This window comes from Megalops cyprinoides, chromosome 16, assembly GCF_013368585.1.
Source record: "Megalops cyprinoides isolate fMegCyp1 chromosome 16, fMegCyp1.pri, whole genome shotgun sequence".
NCBI classification, from domain to species: Eukaryota; Metazoa; Chordata; class Actinopteri; order Elopiformes; family Megalopidae; genus Megalops; species Megalops cyprinoides.
The window spans coordinates 15,204,175-15,227,582 of record NC_050598.1 but is presented as its reverse complement, the minus strand read 5'-3'; the positions used below and the strand labels follow the sequence as shown (position 1 = coordinate 15,227,582).

At 38.2% G+C, this 23,408-nt stretch overlaps 1 protein-coding gene across 2 annotated transcripts in view; it reads right to left on the bottom strand.

The window, feature by feature from the left end:
- LOC118790650 (spermatogenesis-associated protein 13-like) overlaps positions 1-23,408 on the bottom strand; it is an 81,932-nt gene that overhangs the window by 14,583 nt on the left and 43,941 nt on the right. Inside the window, exons 6-10 of one of the 2 annotated variants that reach the window (XM_036547634.1) lie at positions 11,673-11,852; positions 11,112-11,201; positions 5,774-5,974; positions 3,215-3,394; positions 409-641 (exon numbers count right to left, since the gene is read on the bottom strand). In XM_036547634.1, coding sequence (XP_036403527.1) covers positions 409-641; positions 3,215-3,394; positions 5,774-5,974; positions 11,112-11,201; positions 11,673-11,852 — 884 coding nt within the window. The remainder of the gene's footprint in view (positions 1-408; positions 642-3,214; positions 3,395-5,773; positions 5,975-11,111; positions 11,202-11,672; positions 11,853-23,408) is intronic. The other variant, XM_036547635.1, reaches the window with a different exon arrangement.

The following is a 23,408-nucleotide window of genomic DNA, read 5'->3' as shown; positions in this document are numbered from 1 at the left end:
ATGTGCACACGGATTGACGGTCGAAATAGGAGAGCTGTCTTCTCTAAGCCATGTAGCTTCTGTTGTGCGTTACCTGCACAGACTGTCTGTGCTGACACTCTTCACTGTGTCCATTACAAGGCACCTAGGGTGGTTCCCACCAGAAAATAAAACCCCAGGAGAGTGTTTGGTTGAATGTACCAAAGCAGTAATTGTAAATGAGCCTTGGGAGGCCCATTGAACTGGTGCGCGCTCAGTACGTTCCACTAAACACTTCTCCTGGGGTTCATTTTCAAATGCAGACTGTTTTCTTGTGCTGAAAATCAAGCTCAAATCAGATAACGCTAACTGCAGGGTAAACAACAGGGAACAGCCCTGGGTGCCCTTTAATGGCGGGGGCTGCCGGCACGGCGCTGTAGTACACTGTACCTATGGTCCTGGGCAGTGTACTTCAGCAGCTCGGCCAGCTGAAGCGGGTACTTGCAGATCTTCTGCACGGGTGTCAGCAGGAAGCCGTCGATGGCGATGTCGATCATCTGCTGCAGGAGGCGGCACGCCTCGAAGAAGTGCTGGTAGCGGCCGTCCTTCATCAGCTTGGACAGCTCCATGCAGGCGTCCAGGTGGTTGTTGCAGTACTCAGAGTAGATCCAGAAGCCATCTTGCTGCGCAGCACAAAAGAAGACAGAGTAAGTGGGGGGGGGCATTTCATATTGAGGACCACTGGGGAACTCTGATGATTGGAAGGAGCATCTGCTGCTATGGCAACTTTAACTGGATTAACCATAATGATGTAAACTGAGGAGGACACATTTCTAATCTGTATGTTTTAACTCTGATTATTATCCTGCTCATTTCTTATGATTTTTTTTTCTTTTTTGTAGACTGATTTTTGTCCTTTTTTGTCATTACAGTCTTTCTTGTATGTGTATTGTATGTCTTTCCTACTTTGCTTCGTGGCCAGATATTCCTTGCAAAAGCGAATTTTTTGACATTAGGTAGTCTTTGACAGGATGAAACAATAGATAAGCAATAATAATAACATTAAATAAAAAGGCAGCATTAAGAAAGCTGGGAGCCATGCAAAAAGTTTGGTAGGCCTTCTGCTGATTTCTTCAATAAGGGGTAATCGTGAGTTGTAAGAACTTGATAAATAACAGCCTTTTAAAGAAAATTTTTAAAAAGTTTGGAATTGCTTAGTTTGCTGTCTCAGAACACTTTTTTAGTTCATATTTACATATACACTATTTTTATTCAAAACCATTTTAGGTTTCTTTGTAATGCAAGATCTGTCATCATGCTTCATCATAGCAAGCCACATCAAAGGCTGACTAAAAAGACACTGCATTATTTAACAAAATGTTTAATTTGCAAATGCATTCCAATATAACACCACTGCATTTATTTAGGGAAATAAGATTTCCACAAATGAATGGCCCATTTAAAAGCACAGGCTTTTCTCTATGAAAGTCCTCATAATTACCATCAACAGGCACTGTGCCATGTGAGCAAAGTTTCATAACACTTCACAAATGTTAACATTAGCTAGGTACTTTACCAAATTCACTGGCTGCCAAGTTAGCTAGCTCCTAGCAGTATCTAAATATACACTATTCTTATTTGTAGTTGACTTGCTCTAAGTGACTTGAACATGGACGAATAACATGTTCTGAGAAAGGAATAGTGGCATTTCTTCATAGAAAACTTCATAGAAATTAATCTATCCTACCCAGCTAACCAACAATAATTTGCTTGCACAGCTAATCTTTTAGTTAGCAGGTGAAAGTGCAATCAGTGAACTTTTGTATGTTACCCATCCAATCTAACATTACTGCTGCCACCTAGAAAATAAATAAAACCTCTGCAGACACAACTGTTTAATCAGCCCTTCTTGCTTAAAAATGTGCAGAAATTTACATGTTTGAAACTTCTACAGTACCCTATATACAGCAACCTTGAGTGTTGCTGAAATAATTTTGTCAATTCACAGTAAATTGGACTTCACTGCATTGGCTTTGTGCGTTTATGCCATGTATTGACCAGTTTAGACCAACCTTAATGGTAGGCCACACTATGTTACACAATCTATCATAGCAACAATAGCCTAAATAGATGTAAATAAATGAACAAACCTGACATTACTGCATGCAACTGAATCATTTCATGGCAATGCCTGAACTTCAAGTTGTTGCTCTGTGAAAGCACTCATTTCTCACAGATGACATGCAATTGCATGTAAAACTGAAGAAAGGCCCACTCTTATAATGTCATCCAATACCAATTTAGCACCAAAATTAAAAAGTGGCCTGATTTCTAGTGATATTCTTCATATGCTATGAAAATCTGTTAAAAGACATGACTTCGGCAACTAAGAAGGTACTTTTTGGTTGTTTTGTTGTTCACTTCTCTTTGACAGGGAGTGACGTTATCAGATCAACATGTTAGCACTGTCTTGAACACAGATACACTCATCAGGCAAACAAGCTTTCAGACCTCCTCCCAACAGACTGGACTGGGAAAAACAAAAACCAAGAGCAAACAGTGTGGATTCAGTCTCTGTCCCCTGAAAGCAACAGAGATGTAATTTACTCAAAACGCTCACTTTAATTTGCAAGTCTGAAGACTACCAGGACCTTTACACTCAACCATGGGGAAAAGGACCATATTTGTGCAATCAATACCCACACCATCAGTCCCTTTAGCTTCCATGAATGATGCAGACTAGACACACAGGCCTCTGGTGAGCTTTTTAGTCTTCTAGAGAACTTGAAAGAGCTTTTCACAGCCATATATGCTATATATACACTTTTACCTCTTAAGAATAATTACAAATATATTTTGTTCCAGATGCTCCAAATACAAACAATCTTAGGATGGTCAGAATTTTCCTGCCACAAGCAAGAGCTTGCACACAATATCAAGGCATTAGCATGCATTCCAACAAAGATGTACTGCAGTGGTGTGAAATTTAACTGATTTCTTATCTTGCTTAACTATTACTGGGTTAAACAAAAAGGCAGAATACAATACTAGTGTCATTACTGACTGTACATCTCACAGAGGAATTTCAATTCATGCAGCAAAGTGAAGGAACACCAGGCATATCTTAAATAGCTTATGCTGACATCATCAACATGAGACAAGCTGGATGACTAATGTACCAGAGCTGTTCCCCAAATCACACATTAGAGACACTGATGTCATCAACATCCGACACATTTTAAGCCCATATACTTACATGTTCCAAGAAACAAGGTCCAATTTCACTGAGATGAGGTTCCTCAGTGTTGTACTGCTTCTCCAGGTCTCGAACAAACCCCATTTGAAATCTGTAGATGTCCTCAATATTTCCAAATATGACTTTCAATTGATCATCATTAAACATGTCTCTTCTCTTTCTGCATTGCCTCAAATAACCCTGAAACGAGGGATATAAGATCACAAGTCAGAAACTGAAGAAATGGAAAAATAAAACTTTGCTCTGTGACTCTCAGCCACAGTTTAAATTTTGGATGTACAAGAATATACAAATTTCAAAAAGAGAAAAATTGACCTGAGGAAAAAAAAATTATCAGCAAAAAATTATGATGATGGAAAGGGAACATTTATGGTGAAAACCCCATTTCATTTGATCAAGAATTGTTTAACAGTGAATACCAAACAGTGCATGTATGCCTGCCTACCTTCCTGCTTAATACGATTTAGATTGGGGTCACATCACCACTGAATGCTCAACAATCTCATCACATTCCTTTTGTGCTAGACAGCTCTATGGCTCAATGAATATTCAATCTGCAAGGAAGGCCTAACACTGGAGTTATCCAGGGGTCCTCATTATGTAATGACTCTTGCTTTTTGCAGTTGTTGCACCTCACACATTGAGGTTTTCAGTTTTGATTTATGATGTACACTATTCACTGATTTACTTAGTGAATTCTCTTATACCGGGCAGTTTGTCTCTGCATTATAACAAAAGAATAGATGGCAGAAGGGACAGCTGACGGTAACCTACCAAGTACGTGAACTCATAAGCTTCTAGTCCAGTCCAGTTCCTTAACTATTGTGCAATACTGCTATCTAGCAAGGCTGTTTTACCTAGTATTCTTATTAATTTTATTTACCACTTGTTAATTGTGTGTGTGCTGGAGGGAGGATATATTCAGTTATGATTACATAGCTAATATTCTGCAGCAGTGGTAATCATTAAGAATCCACAGGCTTCTCGCAGAGACAGATAAATAGAGGTCTGTCACATATGCATTCAGTCTATCCTCCATATGTCTGTGTCTAAGAGTCAATACAGTGCTGTTCAGCTATAGATATTCTGTATTTTGTCATACCTGTTCATGAATATTCACAATTACACACATATAATAAATGCGGAGAACTGAATATCCATTCAATAAACAGAAGATATATGGTTCTGATCTTCATTCCAAGTATTAAATCATTGAGATGGAGCCTCTGGTTGGAACTTGAATCACCCATTGTTCTGGCTGTCAATCAGCAATTGGCTGAAAGGTGAGTGCACATATTTAAAGCCAGTCATATCGAAACTGTGGAAGTCCAGGAGCAGGAGAGGACATTATGGATCTAAAGCTATTAAGCCCTTTAATGACATGGACCAAGAAATGATAACCGTGGCAAGCTTTCAGAAATAGAAACTGAAACCAAAATAAGAAGTGGAAAGCAACAATAGATTTAAGTGCTTATTCATGTAGCCTCTCAAGAACACGGCTTGACAGAGCCAGGCAAGGCCCGTTGGGGATTATGTGCTTGTTACTATCCTTGTTATGGGATGTGTCTTGCAGCAAGACCCAGTGAGATGGAAAGTTGCTATTTTGGAGGTTCAGCACTGGACCTCCATGTTCATCTTTCTCACTCACCATTTTTCACATCCACCCACAGATTCTGTTGCACAGAACCTGCACAAACAGGTCACCTTGTTAACTTCAATGAGTGATTGCTTGACAAAAGGACTTTCAGGCTGATTGAGATTAACCAATGTTTGGGGGTCATCACTCAAATGCAGTGTCATTGTGTGCCAGTGGATTCTTCTCTAGTCAGCTCAGAAATGGAAGGCTAACAAATTAGCCAACAGGCTCACACTCACAATCTTTTGTAGGGAAAATATGTAATTTGGAATGCATTCAAGAATAACATTATCAATGACATTTGCTATTGATATCATTATACTTGAATGCATTGTCATTTTAGTGTTATGGATATTGCCCTCATAGTATTTAATATATATAGCTGAGCCAAAACATCTAATTTGTTAGCACAGCAAAACAACCTGTATGAACAAACCTGTAGTTTTCATTTGCCTAAAAGTATGGACAGAGGTCATTTACAAAATAATATTTTAATGTTATTATTACTGATTTAATAACATTAAAATATTCACAATTTAACCATTAAGACAATCAGTGATTAAGGTCAAACTGAAGAAAGACAGAACAGCCTGAGAGAAGATTCTTTTTTTGCATAGCAACCAAAAGAGCTAGCCACTAAATCAAAGGAATCCATCTGTAAAATTGAATCTTCACTGTGGTATTTTCAAACTGATGTGTGTTTCATGAATATACTGAGAAAAAGGGTAAGTACGGACAAAATGACGCCCTCCACACTTTAAGTGATCACTGATACCCTCAGTGATGACTGAAGTGTTACCTTTGTTCCAATTCGCAGAGTTACAGAGCACAATGGTGGTTACACAGAAAATCCCCTTTCAGTACCCCTGGCTGAGAAATTGGAGTGTGATATACTGCACATGAGTGCTGTAGTAATGATGTACCTCGCAGATGTCCTTCAAATGTTTGATGTAATGTCTCTCTGTGCTCATGATTTCATTGATCACGTTGGCCCTCATCTGGTCCCGGTTCTGGAGTGGCCGGCCTACACAGAGGCAGTCATTGCTGGGGTCCAGGTGGCCATTCTGTACCTCGCTGGTGCCCTCTGCTGGCTCTGCGGCACCATCTTCCTGGTTCACCCATAGCTAGTGACATCAGAAGGCACACATGAGCAGGAAAGGACACAAACAGCATCACCATCACTTAGCCCAAGGCACCACAGAGCTATGGCAGCTTACAGAAGCGGAACAAAAGCTGGTGCGGTATTGAGGCCAAAGAAAGTCTTATTCTGTCAAAGAAATGAGGATGTAATGACAAAACCTGGAAAAACCTGCGTGAAACAAAATGTCAGCCTAAATGTCTCAAGCATTGCTAAACTACTGTCATACATCTATGAACTCTAATGAAGACATTACAGAACAGAACATGAAAAACAGATGAAGTTTCAAGGGAGTCAGGCACAAAAGCAGAGATGGAGGCTGAGAATTGGTAACACCACAGCATACCAAATACTCTTCAGCATACCAGAAGCCAACACAAGTACATAATGCTACAGACTGGAAGTCTCCACATCCGTAGTCAATCTGTATTCACCATGAAGGAATCTCTTTCTCCTTTATAAGGATGACCTGATTTATTTAACTAAATTGTCATATGTCTAGGCAACATGGCAGTAGAGGTGTTTTGAGGAGAATTTGGCGCCAGTATGTCTAATAAGGACATAAAATGCAGTGTGGCCCTGGGACAGTTTTACAAACATTCAGTGGGGTCAGTGACAGGCCATGCTCTGAGCCTCCACTTAATATCTCCCTCCTGATCTTCCCTGCTGTTCTGCACAACGATGCTCAATTCAAAAATGTAACTTTATCAAGCACTGGCCCCTTTTGCAGTCTCTTAGCTCTGTTCATAAAAGGGAAGAATTTTATTTACCTTAACTTACTGATGCTCTTGGATCTTGTTTTATTTAAAATTGCCATTAGCCTTCCAGCTATAAGACACGACAAGGCCATGGATGAGAAGGTATGATACATCAGCAGTGTAGGACTCTCTACCTAAACCAGTTATAAAGTTTGCTTTTCTGCAAATGAACATCAGCATATCTTGTTCATGTGCGCAGAGGCTGATAAACATTGTAATTGTAAAATCACAAAGGACAAATTATTATTCACTGCTTGCAACCCACACATCACGACAAATTCCCATCAGACATCCAGATTAAACACAGGTAATCAATATCCACATAACAACCCTGCAGTCTCCCATGAATCTATTTCTCCACCCTTAATCACATGCCTGCCTTTCACCACACTCCTAATCCCACATAAACCTTGTCAGAAAATCCTCTGTATTTGTCATGGCTGCCACCACACGTGGGTCTACTTTAATTGGGAGAAAAAGGGCAAGTTGAACAGGATCTTTCACGGACCAGTTTCATGAAATTACTCACATAACTCACTGACATTATGATTATCTTTTGGTGCTTTTACACAGAGATGTTTACCTTCCTTTCACCATGTGTAAGCAACGTATTTGTTCTCTCTTCAATGGTACCTCATATAAAGAGTGTTGTATCCATTGAAGCAAAGGTTTAATATAAAAACAGGGAGGTTGACTTTTAACTCAAACTCATTTTTCAGTGTTTACTGTACCACTGGTAATGTGCATAAGTGATGATCCATCTCTTAAAATGTGTACTATAGTATTGCACTGCACTACGACAACAGTATACTGACAGCATACTGTCATACAGTCAACAGTTATGACTTGATGTTTCAAGAGAACTCAAGGTTACAACTGCGACTACAATTGAATAGATGCATTCTCTTAATTTAGAAATCATAATATTCAAGAACTTTTAGAACAAGAGAGTGTGGCTGCAAGCTGTGCCAGGTGTAACCTAGAAAATGCATCCATTAATCAGTCTGAAATGTAAATGAGCCCTTCAGTCTGGTTAGTAGACTTTGCAGAATATGCAGAGCATAAGAATGAGGTCAGGTGTTAGACAAACCAACCTGCTGATCCACTCAGGCATTTAAATGCTGTATATATGGTCACAAACGTAAGAGTATAGGAAAAACAGTTAAAAGTGTCCTAAAAGATAGAAAGTTCAAGTCCCAGCAATGTGTATGATACCGAGGCACAAATTTTCTGACATTTCTTGCTATGAAGCCCAGGTGTATGGCATAATTATTAAACTATGAAAGAAAGCATCCGTTTCAGAATTTTTTTTTTTTTTTTTTTTTTTTTTACCAAAGAGCCGTTATTAACCAATGTGGGACAATCTGCAATCCGTCTAACAGCCACAACATATGAGGAGCTTTGTTAAAGTCCGCTGAGACTTGTGATGACATTTTACACAGATAGCTTGTGCCTAGGGCTGTTCAGTATTTAAAGGCCACTGGCACCTCTGAGGCTGCTGCCGGAGCTGTGATCTGGGGACATACCACATGAGGCATGGGATAGGAAGCACAGAGCAAGTTGCCAGACACTCATGTTTGTCCACTAAAGTCATCTAATGCAAAGACCTCTGACAGTATAAACATCATCTGGTAAAGAGCAAAGTTATCATAGTTTACAATAGTTTATACCTAGGGCATAATCAACGGTAAGCAATTTTGATGATATTTTAAGATCTAATGGGAGTAAGGGTGTTAACCCCATTGTCCTGACCAAAGTCCCAATTTAACACTCTTGGCTAAGTGATCAACCCTGTACTTTTAAATGAAATTAGCTGTACTCCCTAGCATTCCCTATCCCTATGGAACAGGTGCCGGTTTTCGATTTGGTGATAGCTTTCTGGGGAGATAATCATAAAGGCCTAGAAGGAGAAGCAGTGCGGCATACTGTTTGAGGAACTGGGCTTGAACCGAGGAGGCTGCATGCTGGATTCCCTGGTGAAACACCAGCCATGGTACCCTTGAGTATGTCACGCAACCTGAACTGCCTCAGTAAATACTCTGCTGTACAAATGGACAGTATATGTGAAGCTATCTAAGTCACCCTGGGGTGTATGCCACAAATAATAACTGGATCCCAATGACCAGATCCTTGAGGCCACCAACATGTTGGCTGTAACTGACAGGAATGAATATACATTTCCCTGTGAAGCTGAGAGTACTGCAGCTTTGCCAAAGGGAAGAAAGGACTATTTATAGCCCTTTGTGTGACACCAAATTCAATGATTAATGGACAGCCTGAAAAACAACTCCTGATAAAGCACTTAACCCTCTGAAATGTTACTGAAAATACCTGAACATACCTGCAACTGAAATGATGGCAAAATGTGGTAAAGGCTCCATAAACCAAGGGGGGTTAGTCCATGCGCCATCAGTCACAAGTCATAAGAACCAATCAAAAGACTGTGCTATCAATGGCAAAAACACTATGATTGTGTCAAAGCATTGACTTCCTTTATCATTACAGATTCTAATGCATTTTTGATACATTCCTTCTCATGATAGACATATTCTTCAACTTCAACCTTTTCTTTACACCTCTTCTGCTGTGGGCTTTCTAAGATCAGGGACTCTGAACCTGCATATCTCACAAGAAAGAAAAGCTACTAAAAACACAAAGTCCGGCCTGATATATCTGTACCAGATCTTGAAGGGTACTTTCTAAATGAAATGCAGATATTGTAAAGACAATGCATGCATGAACAGAAAGGACAGATCATTAAATCTCATCCTGAAAACATCAGTCAACACAAGTCACAAGTCAAGTCAACAGTCTGTGGATAGCCCATAGTTAAAAGAAATTTAAAATACTGAAGAAACCCATAGGAATAAACTGCAGGATAGACCCGGAATCTTTGAATATGCATGAGTCAGAGGCATTGTTGTCTCTGTGGTTCCTTACAACTGCATGTGGAAATGGATATTGTGCATAGATGTACTCAAAACCCATTTCTTGCATATGTTTTCTGCCCTATGTCTAAGTGACAGAGACTTTGATTTGAGACTCTTGCAAAAAAAAAAAAAAAAAAACACAGTTTTCAGTTTTGGGGTTCCCGAGTGGCTCAGTCAGCAAGGCGCCTGTCTTGAGTACAGTCTGAACCCTACAGTCTGGGTTCAAAACCAGTTCTGTCATCTGCCTGGTAGCAGCTAACAAATTGGCTTCCCTCTGCTGGGGCAGCTATAGCACCTTCAGTGCTCCTGCACAAGTTCAATGGTTGTTGTGGTGAGATGTCTAATGTACAATTATTGACTCCATTTGGTTGCATAAAGCGGAAAAAGAATGAATAACCCCCTACTTCTGCAATCATGGGATAATCCAATTCAAAAACAATGCAAGGACATTTTTCTGCATCTGAAATATATAAAACAAATAAATAAGGGCTCAAGAGGCAAAGGTCATGCAGCTCTGAAAATCAAAGATTTGGGGGATGGTGATCTAGATGCCGTCATACTTTCATCTCACCTCAAACTTACACCATTTACTAAACATCATGTATTTACTGAATGCAAAGCACAGCTGTCATGGCTATCTGGAGAAGAATAAAGACTAAAAAATCCTGATTTCTAAATCAAAGACTCATGCTCTGCTAATACAACAAAAATAACTGATCACTCATGATGACAGAAATGTCAGCAACAAACTAATATAAACCAATAAACTCACTTACAACAGTCCACAGCTCAGAATAATCCAATCATGACAAATGAGATTCTTAAGGTAGAGCAATGTTTCTCTTTGCATAGCTTATATTAAACCTTTAAGGCTCAAATATATCAGTTCTGTCACACCTCATCATATCATCTGCAGTATAGTACATTATCTGACTGTACCCCAGCAAAAAATGCATCGTGCATCTCAAATATCAACCTGAAATATAAGCTTACAGACAGAAATGAAGATAAATATTTATACAGTGACTCATCTTACAAAACTACTTTGTGATACACTAAATGGAAAAAAAAGTCATGTTTACCGTTTTATCTAAATATATAGTTAAGGCTTCTTAATATTACTTAAAATGATGGCTGTACTAAATCTCTGGAAGTCAATGTCAGACATAACATGTGCCTAATATGTACAATGCACGGCCTTCAGTTCACAACTTATCTCCATCTTTTCAAATCAGAACATCAGAAGTCACATTTTAGCTTTAGATTGACCCACTTAATCTGACACTCTGCGTCATTTTATCTGCACAGTAGATGATATGCGAGTAGCGGTTATGGACAGCCATGAAAAGGTCAGATGCATTGGAATGCTTGTTGACGCTGACATAACGGCTGATGGACCTCATGAACGTGATGATTTATGATCTACAGAACGCACCTTTGAAGCTGTGTTTTGGAACCGAGGAGTTGCTATGGGGTTGATATAGAAAACCTGTTTTGTTTGAGGTTGAGGAGGGTGTGGTTCAACCTTAGAAAAGAACGACAAAAATACACTTTGGTTCAAAATCGTCCAGGGAACCATGGAATATAAATGGATAAGATGGACGATAATATAAATGGAGGTGGAACAGGCGGCGATAGCTACGTGGAATACTACTGTAGTGAAAACTAACATTCCCCGTTTCAGAAATAAAGTCAGAGTCAGAATAAAAATAACTAAAGCAATAACTACAAAATTAACATTGTGCTTTTCACATTTTTAGTGTTGTTAGTAACGGTTGATGATCTTCAACAAACTCTTGTTCTTTTCTTCCTCCTGTTAATAAAGCCAACATAACAAAAATGCTTTTCCACCCTCAAAAGGAGAACCCACTCCTAAGATGGTATGATAGTGGTAAATGAGAATTGATGGTATTGGAAACCTTGTTTTTGCTGAAGGAGCATCATCAGGCATGTTAAAAAAAATACAGGAAAAAAGCTTTTAGAGAGCCAGACTTACCCTCACAAAGCTGGCAGGAAACCATCCCTCTTCATCATCGATTTGTCCCCACCACCAGTCCTTGTTGGAAGCATCCAGGACTTTGATGACGTCTCCTGCCTTAAATGCCAACTCTCGGTCGGCCATGGTAACGTGATCCCATACTGCCTCAGCGTTGACGATTGAACCTCCACTAATCAACTGGAGGGGAGAGAAGAAAGGCCTTTGAGTTCACAGCCTCCCTTACTTTCTGCACTCTCTCCCACACAGTCTCTGGCAAGGGCGCTAATGTCTCTCTGATCAAGTCAGGCCAGTGTGGGCCATGGGATGCTTCCTTTATCTGGAAGATAAAGACATATCTTGGCTTGCTATAGAGCGATGGATATCCTTCCTGCATTCTTGATGGATTCCTTGCATCGGAGCTAACTTGAAAGAGAAGGCTGTTGATTTTGAAAATTAAAACATGATACAGTTTGAAGGCTGAAAATATAGACCTATGTGGAATTGTGAACACACAAATTGCACAGGAGATTCTGTATACATCAGGACTCTACTTATCATTCGGTGGATTTCCTGTGGAGGAAGAAATTGAGTTCAGGCATCCATACACTATCAATAAACAAATAAATAAGCTTACATTTTAATTGTTGTGGATGTTTGGACATGTACACAGAAAGTAACATCAGCAGCAGATGCAGTATACAAAAAAGCAACATCTACAGCAGAAGAATACTGTCTCTCAATGAAGAATGGCCATTGACTGAACAGTGGCAGTAGATACGCTACTGAAACACAGATACAAAAACAGCATGAGTGATATCAGAGTCCTTTCCAAGAACAGACCCAGTTTACTGCAGTGGTGACGGCTTTATTTTCCCCTTTGAGAAATGATGTAGTGCAAGCCCACAGTTTATTATTAAGTATTGACAATGGTGGCCTTACTCCAGAATAAGCACAGAACAAACAAACACCCCAATAAATCAGGTCTAATCTTGAGAAAGACACCAAACACACAGAGCCATATTATCTAGGTGACGTATTATTCATAAGCCAGCCATAGCACTGTCAGAAGGATAATTACCGATCCATAAACCTGTCTCTGATGAATAATTTAAAAATATGCAAGCAAGTAAATCAGTGATGCATTTTTGATGGGTACAGTAATGCAGCAGACAACTCTAACATTTAGTGTTGTGTGCAGGTTTACTGCCCACCTACATTGCCTAAATATGGGAGTGGGAGATCTTTCATCTGCTGTTGGTCATCAAGAAAAGCAACACAGGTAAAAAGGCCCCTTCTACTGATTTCATGTCACTAAACTGATGTGCAAAAGGACACTGTTACAGTCTTATGGGCAAAATCCAACACCTGGTCCTGTCTTAAGTAGGTAAAGACTGAATAAAAATTGGTTAGCTGATGCATGCATGTATGATTTGTGTGTTATTTATTGCACGTTATAAAGATAATCATTAATATGACATGATGCTACATGGAACACAACATAAACAGTGATCATGTTCATGATCAGTCCATGAAAACTATGAGTTTCTGGAGCTGCCACTGTAGCAAAGCCTGAAGGGCAATCTGCCAGCCACAATTCTGCCATTTTTAGTTGTGTTTTTCCAAGTGTAAAGTCATTTTTAGTCACTTTTGACATTTAAATAACAATTATCATTGGTTGAAACACTTAGACCTTTTCTTTTTTCACAATGACGGCAACAGTTCACCGTAACCTCAGACTTGTAACACAGATCCTGACAGCCACCAAATGAATATGCTAATACCACTTTGCAGGAACAAATGCCCTCCCTGTTTAGTTCAATTAACCGTCCTATGTTGTAGAACATTTTGTACAGAAAATATTTTTTCAGAGAGACAAAAAAGTCTCTTGACTTGAATTATTAAAATGTATAATGAGACAGTTCCTCAATGTTCTGCATGCCCAAAACCACAACATTGATATCAACTTTTTTTTCCCATAGTCTTGCTACTTGCAGCCATTAAACTACCCAAAATTACACACAGGAGAAACAGGCTTGGATCTTTCAGCCTTTCCCCCACTCATCTCCAGATCAAGGCATGGTTTGAGCTGGCTTGCCTCTACCTGCATTCTGCATTTGCCTGGTCATTAAAACAATATTCTTGAAAACTTTGCTCCATTTGTTTCGACATTGTCTGCCTCTTCTCCAAAATCATATGGAAGCGGAACTTTAAAGATGTTGCTGAGAAAGTCTCTTGTGAAAGTTAAATCTAAAGCATATCCCAAAAGAGTATATCCTAAAAATAGGCAATATTTTTAAAATATGTTCACTGCTACTGCAAATATTTCTTCACTGCCAGTCAGGATAAAAGCAAACAAATTTGCAGAAAAAGTCACAAACTTTTTTCCTCCACTGTCACTCCCAAGTTACCACTTTTATCACTTTGTCACAAACGAGAGAAAAAGTGATACAAATTATAGGCTCTTTATCCAATATCAGATTGCAAAAAAATCACCCTAAAATCAGAGTAGTCACTGACAGGTTCACCTCATCTGTATGCCAGCTGTACAAAAGGATACAATATGTGTCATTCTCATAAAGGTGCCTGGTCAGCAAAAATAATACAAAATAATAAACAGGTCATGTACAGTATGGTTATCTACTGTACTGAAAGAATATACTATCATATACAATATATACAATATGTCTTTGCACCAAATATTGTATATCCCCTGAAAGCATTACAAAAACCAAATCCCATCCTTCACTGATGTTCCCAACTTGCAGTGTTGTTAATTTAAAAACTATGAAACATAATAACTGATCAAATTATATAACTGCATTTTAGGCAAAAAAAAAACTAGAGGAGCTCTTAGTAGTAGGATGGCACCATACTCCTAGAACAGACATTTTTCTGTACTGAGGAGGCTGTAGTGAAGTGTAGTGTAGTGAAGTCCTGTGCTTTCTCTGCTTGGCGATGGCAAGATCCTGAAGAGCTTGTTGGCCCTCGACCAATAAGCAATCCAATTACATTAAAATGTTTTCTGATATTGCCAGCAAAAGTCACATGAAGAGTCGGTCAACGAGAATTATCCTGACCATGTCACGAGCATCCGAGCGTGTCCGAGATAATGCAATGAGCAGCAACTTTGGTAAATGAAACGAGCAAATCGAATTATGAGACACATTTGTAACGGGAACGATATGGTTGAAGCAAATCTGCGTTAAATGTGCCGGGTTACTTGTGGGTTGAATCCCTCTTTAGTTTTGCCTGTCATACTCAACTGGAAAGAGATTTTAATAAGGGGTTTCTTTGAGCTAGTTTCTTTCAAACTAAAATGCCTGGTGATCCTGACAGCTCTTTCACAATGCTGTCACAAAAATAGGATTACAGCGCTGAAAAATATTTTTCTCCAAATCCAACTCACTGTCAACCTCTCAAAATGCAGAGTACCCAAGTCCTTGGTTTTATTTTTTTGCTATTTTTTTGTATCCATTTTGAGTATAAACAAATGAGTAGAAAACAAGGTTTGATTCAATAAAACCTAATAAAGAGTTAACATTACCATATCCTTCACAATAAAAATTGCCTCAAATGTGTTTGAATACATTTTCAGATTATAAGAAATAACAGATCAGGTAATCAACATATCTGGCCACATGCTATACCAGCACAATATCATTAATTAATATTTGTTGTCAAGACAACTAAAAACAACATGAAAGATAATTCACAGTAGCTTAAGATATTAATCTCCCATGTGATTTTACACAGGTAGCTCCATTCTCTGCACTACTCTATTTAAGTGCTGGTATTGGGATAAGCATTGGCTAACCCCTTTAGCAGGTTTGTAAAAATGCAAAGCTGTGTTAATAGAGGATAGCATACTCTACCCTTACAGTATCCAACAATGAGAATGTTTTCTGGAATCACAAGGAGGAAACCCAAGCTCATCAGATACAGTACATACAATCAGGACAGTATGAACACAGCATTCTTGCACCTAAGCTAAATATGGCCAAGCATGAAAAACACAGAAATCATAGAAAGAAATATTTCCATTTTTTTTTTTTTTTTGTCCCTGGCTGCTTTATACTTTTGTGTTCTCATATGACAATTTCAACTTAACACTTTCCACCGAGGGCTTACTGTAAAACATACTTTTAAAGCTTTCCAGGGGACACCCTAATTCATCTTTCACACACTGCAATAGCTAAAGGAAGCTTAAGATGATGAGATCATTCATTGTATCATTCCTGTAACATACATGAAAGCACAAGCAAAAAAAAAAAAATTATCAAACAAACAGTTACCTGATCCTGATTAGTCTGTGTAGTCCACAGAAGTGCGCATCATAGTTGAAATACTCTCCTGCTGGGAACAGCCACTACTAAATCTGTAATAACTATTTAGTATGTCTGATCTACTCCACTGGCTAACTGTTCATACTGTGGTCACACTGTTAGCAGATATTACATATTGCATCTGTATATATCTCCACAACTGGATCATATAACATCAGAAAGACAATCATCTTTAAGCTATAAGAAAGGAGAATTACGGAAACAACAAATCTTTCCACTCCCACAAAAAGCAATATGACACAGCCTACTGTAAACCACACTCCAAGAGAAAATGTACAGTGGGGAAAGATGTTTGTGGGGAAACTGAAAAAGGTTCTGAATGTCTGCTCTTACTGCTAGTAACCACTGCTGGTATCTTCCCAGCTGGCATCTCTTGTTAGACATTTCTCTTTGCCTTGACAAAGCAGTTGCTGGCAACGTTCCTTAGAAGCAGAGAAAATAGGCCTACACTTGCCATTACTGTTGGTGGAAGCAATCCAAAAAACCTCACAAAAAACTATAAATAGAAGCTTTTTTTCTTTTTGGCTTCTTCTTTAATTGTATACCAATTGGATAAGAAACAAAAATTATGCTCTGCAAGGTTTGACCACGATTTCCACAGAGACATTCCAATTTATTTTAGACAAAAGTCTCTTTTTCCCTGCAACTTACAAAATTGATCATAACACACACACACACACACACTTCACCACACCCCATCCCCCTTTGTGCCAATGACCATCACAGCATCAATATACTCCCTGCTGGCAAGTTTGTTTCAAGTGCCTGGTTATACTGTCATACTGGTAGAAAGCATCCTCAATACCACCATGACCTCAGAAGGCAGGGCAGACTAAGCATACGCTTGTGGCATCATGTCAGCTAGCAGAAACATCCAAATATGCAAGCCAACTGGACAAGAACTAGCTAGCTCCAGCCAGCTGAAACGACACTAAAATAGCAGACAGTTAAAGTAAATAATGTACAAATTCAATGGCAAGGAACGGCTAACAAGTCTCTCATTTAGAGTTGTGTTTTATGTCATGTACCCCTTTAACATGACTGTTTCAGTCAAATGACTTCACAGGTGTCCCCTTGTCTCTTCATCATGCAATTTCATTGCTGTCCATCACTACTCAAAGACCAAGAGGGGAGGCATGCTACTTAACACACACCTCCCTCTTCCTTCTTACTATGGCGTTTGCATTCAGTGTGTGAGAACCATACACATTCAATTCCCAAACCAAATCCCATCTATCTCATTGTGCCATGCTGGTAATTTACTCGCCCCTTTTTTTACACAGGTACCATCAACTAGAGCTCTGACCTGGATTTACTGAGGAGGTAAACCATCAATCCAAATCCCTTACCCTGCTTTTTTTCTTCCCTTCCTCTCCCTGGAATAAAATGAATAAGTCTTAGGATGGTCTGCAGTTGGAGGGGGAGCTCATTAGAGAGGACCACTGTTGCCGGCCATTTGTATTCCTCTGAGGCAGGATCTCATGCACAGGCTGTTCTGAGTTCCTGTTCAGATGGCTGTAGTCTGATCCCAAGTGCTTACCCACACACACACAGCCTCCGAACCTGAGCTCCGCTAAGCGAGACAGAGCCTCCATTTCACCCTGAAACTGGCACAGGCTGATTTGGAACTGCACCAAAGTGCTCAATGTCCTGATGTTTTTCGATACAAAGCATCCTGTTTAGTAGCACTAATCCAAGCACAGCTGGGTAGTTGCCCAGGTCTGAAGTGATTCAGCATTTCCTAGTGTTAATCATTAACGATGCTTACTTTATGATCTTTTTTTTTTTCTTTCAGAAACGTCAGATCAATATGTTGCTAGTTGTTATTTTCTCTACAACTAACACATTTAAAGATACTGCATGTGCATATTATTGAAGAAGAAAAGCTTATTTCTGAAACAGAGTCATCTACTTATTAAACTGATAACACTTCCCCAACTCTCATATTTCATTCTAAGGACTCCTAGTTTTACATTTATGGTACATGAAATATGTAAGGTGTCTTCATGAGGCATGGACTAAAATGATACTGTATTGCTGCAATTCCCAGGGATACTATTCAATGCAAAATTAATGACACAAACCAGAGCTCGTTGCTACAAGTATGTGCAAATAAGTATCTGTCCACGTAATCGCACTATTGTTATATCAGAAATCAACCTTAATAGACTGCTTCATCTTAGTGGTAATAACAGTAAGTATTAAAGTATTAAAGTAGTTCTTTTTCAAGTCACCATTCATATTAACTTGAAAAAGAAGTCACTATTCTAACACTACGCACAGGTATAATAATACATGTCACAATTTCGTTTCATAAACGAGAGATTTATATGTTATGTGCGGAGGTTACTGTACATCATTAAAACATGATAAAATAATGCAGACTGACAACTGAAGAGCAAAAACCTCAGGAACAGAGACTATAAATTGAACAGAAAAAGGTTCCAGCTCAAATAGTTACCCTAAACAATTAAACTGCAGCATTTTTCTAATGTAAGTGTAGTACTCCAATAACCTAATCCGGCCTAATTGTTAGCAAAAACTAATTCAGCATAAAATCTGTACATTTCACACACATGTATCCTCCCACTGCAGGCTTGCACATTGTTATTTTCTTCTCTCCTCTCCTAATATTGTGTCCTTTTTTCCTTGCTGGCAGCATTCCACACAGATTGCCATTATTTTGTGGGTCATTTTTTTCTGTTTTTTTTTTTTTTTTTTTTTTTTTTACTGTGCAGTGTCAGATGAGTATTTCTGATCTTGTGGCGAGCAGTTCACAGCAGTATCAATAACCTTCTAACACCTTGGTTGTAATAATTGCTCCACTGAAGAATAAATACACTGACCTTTGACAGTCAAGTCTGGTTTTACTTATCTGGTCAACAAGACACGAGTTTTATGCTCTGGGCTCCATGTCCACCCAGTTATCTATTTGAAGGTACAGTGAACAGGCCAAAAGCTCTGTTTACAATCTCTGGGGATGAATAACAAAAATGTTAAGCATAGCAGAGATTGAAAACAAAGTAAATGATACCAACTTAATAACACTGTTTTTGTTTAAAGACCACTCTTCACAAGGGGATTTATCAAACTCATTTTACAAAAACTAATTTCCATGCAATATGTATCGCTCTGAAAAAAATCTACTCTATATTACTTGCTTACTATATTACTATATTGTCACACCCAGTGCAATCAATCCACAATGCACCCATGTCTCAACTTACATCACTTACACCTATCCGCTTCCATTTAACTGATGTTGCACAATCAGTGTTTATTTATGTGTCATGTGATTCTCTTAAATATGTAAAGTAGTGAGCACCTCACCCTTTCTTTCATTTTCTTTTCATTTTCCTTTTACTTCTTCGCTCTTACAAGTTTTTGTGAGTCTAATGAAAGTCAAACTCAGTGCCACATTTGTGAGTCAGTAAACATCATTTAACAAGCTATTTTTTATGTTCATCATACATAATATGCAATGACCTGGCATCTCATTTGTGAATGGATGTTGCTTAAATTCTTTGTCACCTGAACTGCTTTTAAATCCGCAATAAATTGTACTGTGTAACAGTGACACTCTTACGCAACAAAAACCCAGTGAAGGGAAGTGACCACTTGATAACCCCAACAATATACCAGCATATATGTACGTAATTGTTTTCTTGTAGCATAATTTTTCATGTTACCTTGTAGATGTTACCCTGGCACTGAGCTCAATTGTCTTAGCTGAGTGCTCATCCTGTTTTTATGGCACTTTGCATTGTAATATTAACTTAATATACAGTAGTTTGGCTGTTAAGATAGGATGCATGTTGGTCATGCTGTGATCATAGACTCTTTTAATGTTATATGTCAACAATCAAGCTAAAAAATGATTGAATCACTGACGACTGACCAAATAAACCTCTCCCCCTCCACCTCACAAGATGTGTGGTAAGCATTCTCCCACAAAATGGCTGCCTCAAATCACCCAGGTGGTGTTACATATTCGTAACAGTTGAGGTAAATCATCTGCATTTAGCATAAACAGCTTTGAAAGCCATGAAAAATGTAATGCATAATCACAGTTAACTTAGTTGTTTGTTTCTTAATTTGTTCATTCAACCATTCATTCTCCTTCACATTATTTACAAGACAGATTACTTTCTTTCCTTGTAAACATTAATTTCAAATTATACGTTCACTAGGGTTCACATAAATATGTTATTATTATATGTTATACATTATATTCAATATTTAATTATGCAATATCTTTCAATTTAATCTGTAAAGATTTGGTGAGGAGCTATGGACGGAACAATATTGATGGCATTGTGGATTTTTAAAGATAAACTCCAGACGAGAGCGAATTTTATACAGATCTCCTCAGGACACTGCACTGTAGAAAATCCAAAGGCAACCCACACAATCTCAAACAATGAAGACACTGTTCTCCCAGAGGCAAACAAAAGTATGTATCTCCATTGTTGTGAATAGGGCCTTGGAATGCATGTACTGTCTGCGCCATGTCACTAAACATCTGAGACCTATAATCAATTAACCAACTCAAGCTTTGCCCTTAATTTTGAGTAACCAATTAAGCCAAAGGTTACATTTTTGGGTTCTTACAAAATATTTAAAAATTACAGATCAATATGTGTCAATATCTAAACTCCTGTATGGATTCACTTCTGAAAGTTAAGGAAAAATACAAGGTGCTTAAATTAAATAAGGGGTGAGAAAATCTGTAAAGTAAGGTCTGATGTTCTTGGAAATCCAGCTCTATCCACAGCAATGATGAGAACATATAAACTGAATGATGCCATAGTATAAGCCTACGGTATGACATCTCAACCCATGTCAACGGAAACTGTAAAGTCACCCAAAATGCAAAAAAAAAAGAATAAAATAAAATAAACGCCAACAGCACACCAATTATACCACCTGAACTGCAAACCATAACTAGCCCCCATAACTAATGAGTAAATATAATAACACGCACAAGTGCATGCGCGTGCGCATGCACACACACACACTCAACTTTTCCTATATGTGTAGATGTAGCTTATGCACGCCTGTGCCAAAAGTGTTTCGCAAGCTCTTTTCTGTTTCCTGGAAATAATGTCTACAGACCAGTGAGGCAAGAGCAGTTATTCATACAGCATTACTTTGTTATGATCCTGACATTTTCATCCCCTTTCAAAGGGAAATATTTTCACTGCTGCTTCCACTGAGTCCCAATATTCTTCTGTCTCACTGAACAGGTTGGGGAGATTAACAGGTTACATAACCAGTCTTCCTTAGTCCTCCTTTCTTAAGGATTACAAAATGCCATATACTTGTGCAAAATAAGAATGTTTACCCTCACAACTGCACAGCGATGCAAATCTTTACGTTGTTAAATGCTACCATTTCTGGCCTGCCATAATAAGTTTCACTTCTTTAATCAACTTGATGTGAATTCCATACCCATTTTTGGCTATTATCAAAAATAAAAACTAAATAAAGTAATGCAGTTAATCTAAAATATGAATCCAACAAACATTTCAATGCTGTATACAGTTTCTCACAAACTGTATATGATTTCAATTTACTTTTTTTCTTTTAAAAGGGGCAAAAGTATCAAGTTGAAAGTCACCCAATCAATACATTTGCGCTTAACATATTCAATTAAACAAATGATAAGATAAAATATATGATAAAAATAAATGTCTCTACACTATGTCACACGCACACTGCACGCGTGTTAACTGACGAGAATACTTTTTAAAAAATCAAAGAATAAGTACCATTAATTTACAGTCATGTACTGCAACATTCACACAAATACAAATGTCAATGACAACTACAAAACTGGTATCTAGTATAGATGAGTTCTTTAGAAGAAATGGTAACAATGAAGCGAATCGATGACACAAATTAAGATACCCATAATCATGCAGCAGGTACAGCCACAAAAACTAAAGAAAAAATAATATTTAAAAATATTTCCCTTACCATAACAGTTGTGCTTAGTATAAATATTCAGCAGTAATACATTTGATCAGGCAGTTAAAATTGGAAAAAAAAAAAAATATTTCTACATATTTCTGTTTTGACAAAAAAAGTCTTATTTATTATTAAGCATGTTCTTCGGTAAAAAGACTCTTCGGCTCTTTTCAGCATTGCAGATTCTTGCTGAATCTCTAGCCTATGTCTGGCAAATTGTTATGTAATATGCTTATGCTCTGAGTATGAAGGCCAATCAAAGTTGCTTTGCTCCAAGCCAACAGGAATGCATACAAACACACAAACATGTGTGTGTATGAATATGTTCTGCTTCTGTACCAAGCACTAGACATTAAGGATTTTATGAAATATGTAATCACCCAAAATATATGGTAAAAAGTAAGTAAACACGGTAAACACAAAAAGATCTCAGAAAATATGCACATGCCACCCCCACCCCGCCCCCCTCCCCCTAAACACACAACACTCACACACACATACATGTTTCCACATGCTGGCAGAAGTGGACTGAAACTGAATTCACCTTTGCTTCATGTTCCAGAAAAAAGGTATATTTAGCGCCACATGCAACTGCATGTGACACCACCACTGTCTGCATCATCAAATATGCATGCCTCTGCTTAACTACGGCAACCGCATTTGCCTTTCCTCCTATTTGACTGAATTTATGGCCTTGAGAATATGTACATCATGAATAACTCCACATAATACTTAACAGCGCACATCACAGTGGCAAGAAAGAGGTCCATTTTTCCCTGGCTTTATAAAAACGGGTTATCCTTGTGGAACCAGTGGGTTTCTTTCCAAAATGTCCTTTTACTATTTGCACGCTCTGTCATTACTAGCCAAGTCCTTCAAGCAAATCACAACATACCCAGTTGTTTTGTTTTCATAAATATCACACTGTTTGATATATCCTAGCCACTGACTTAAGCTGGCTCAAGTTGAACAGTCTGACAAACTGTTTCAATCAATTTAAGCAAATCAATAAACAAATAACATAAAAATGAATAAACCATTAAAAGATATTCAAGCTATTTTAACAAATGGAAAATCGTGTTTTTGTTTAGTATCTGTGTCTGAAAGGACTTAAAGATGCAACTGTATAATAAGAGGTCATGATTAAAATAGTTGTAATTATACAAAACTAGCATGTATGCTTGATTTATACATACATATAATGCACATATAAATTTTGCATGGAAGGGAAATCCATCATATTCAGAAATTTAAATGTTTTATATATCTTATTATGATACACTTTTGACAGGGTAGCATGGCAGCGTTACACTATAGAACAATAATTATGATATCATTCACTTGCTCCGTTGCTAACCAGAAACACCCCCGTATACACCCGCATACGTTCAATATGTGCAGAAACTAGAACCCTTTTTAGGCACCCAGAAACATCGTCTGA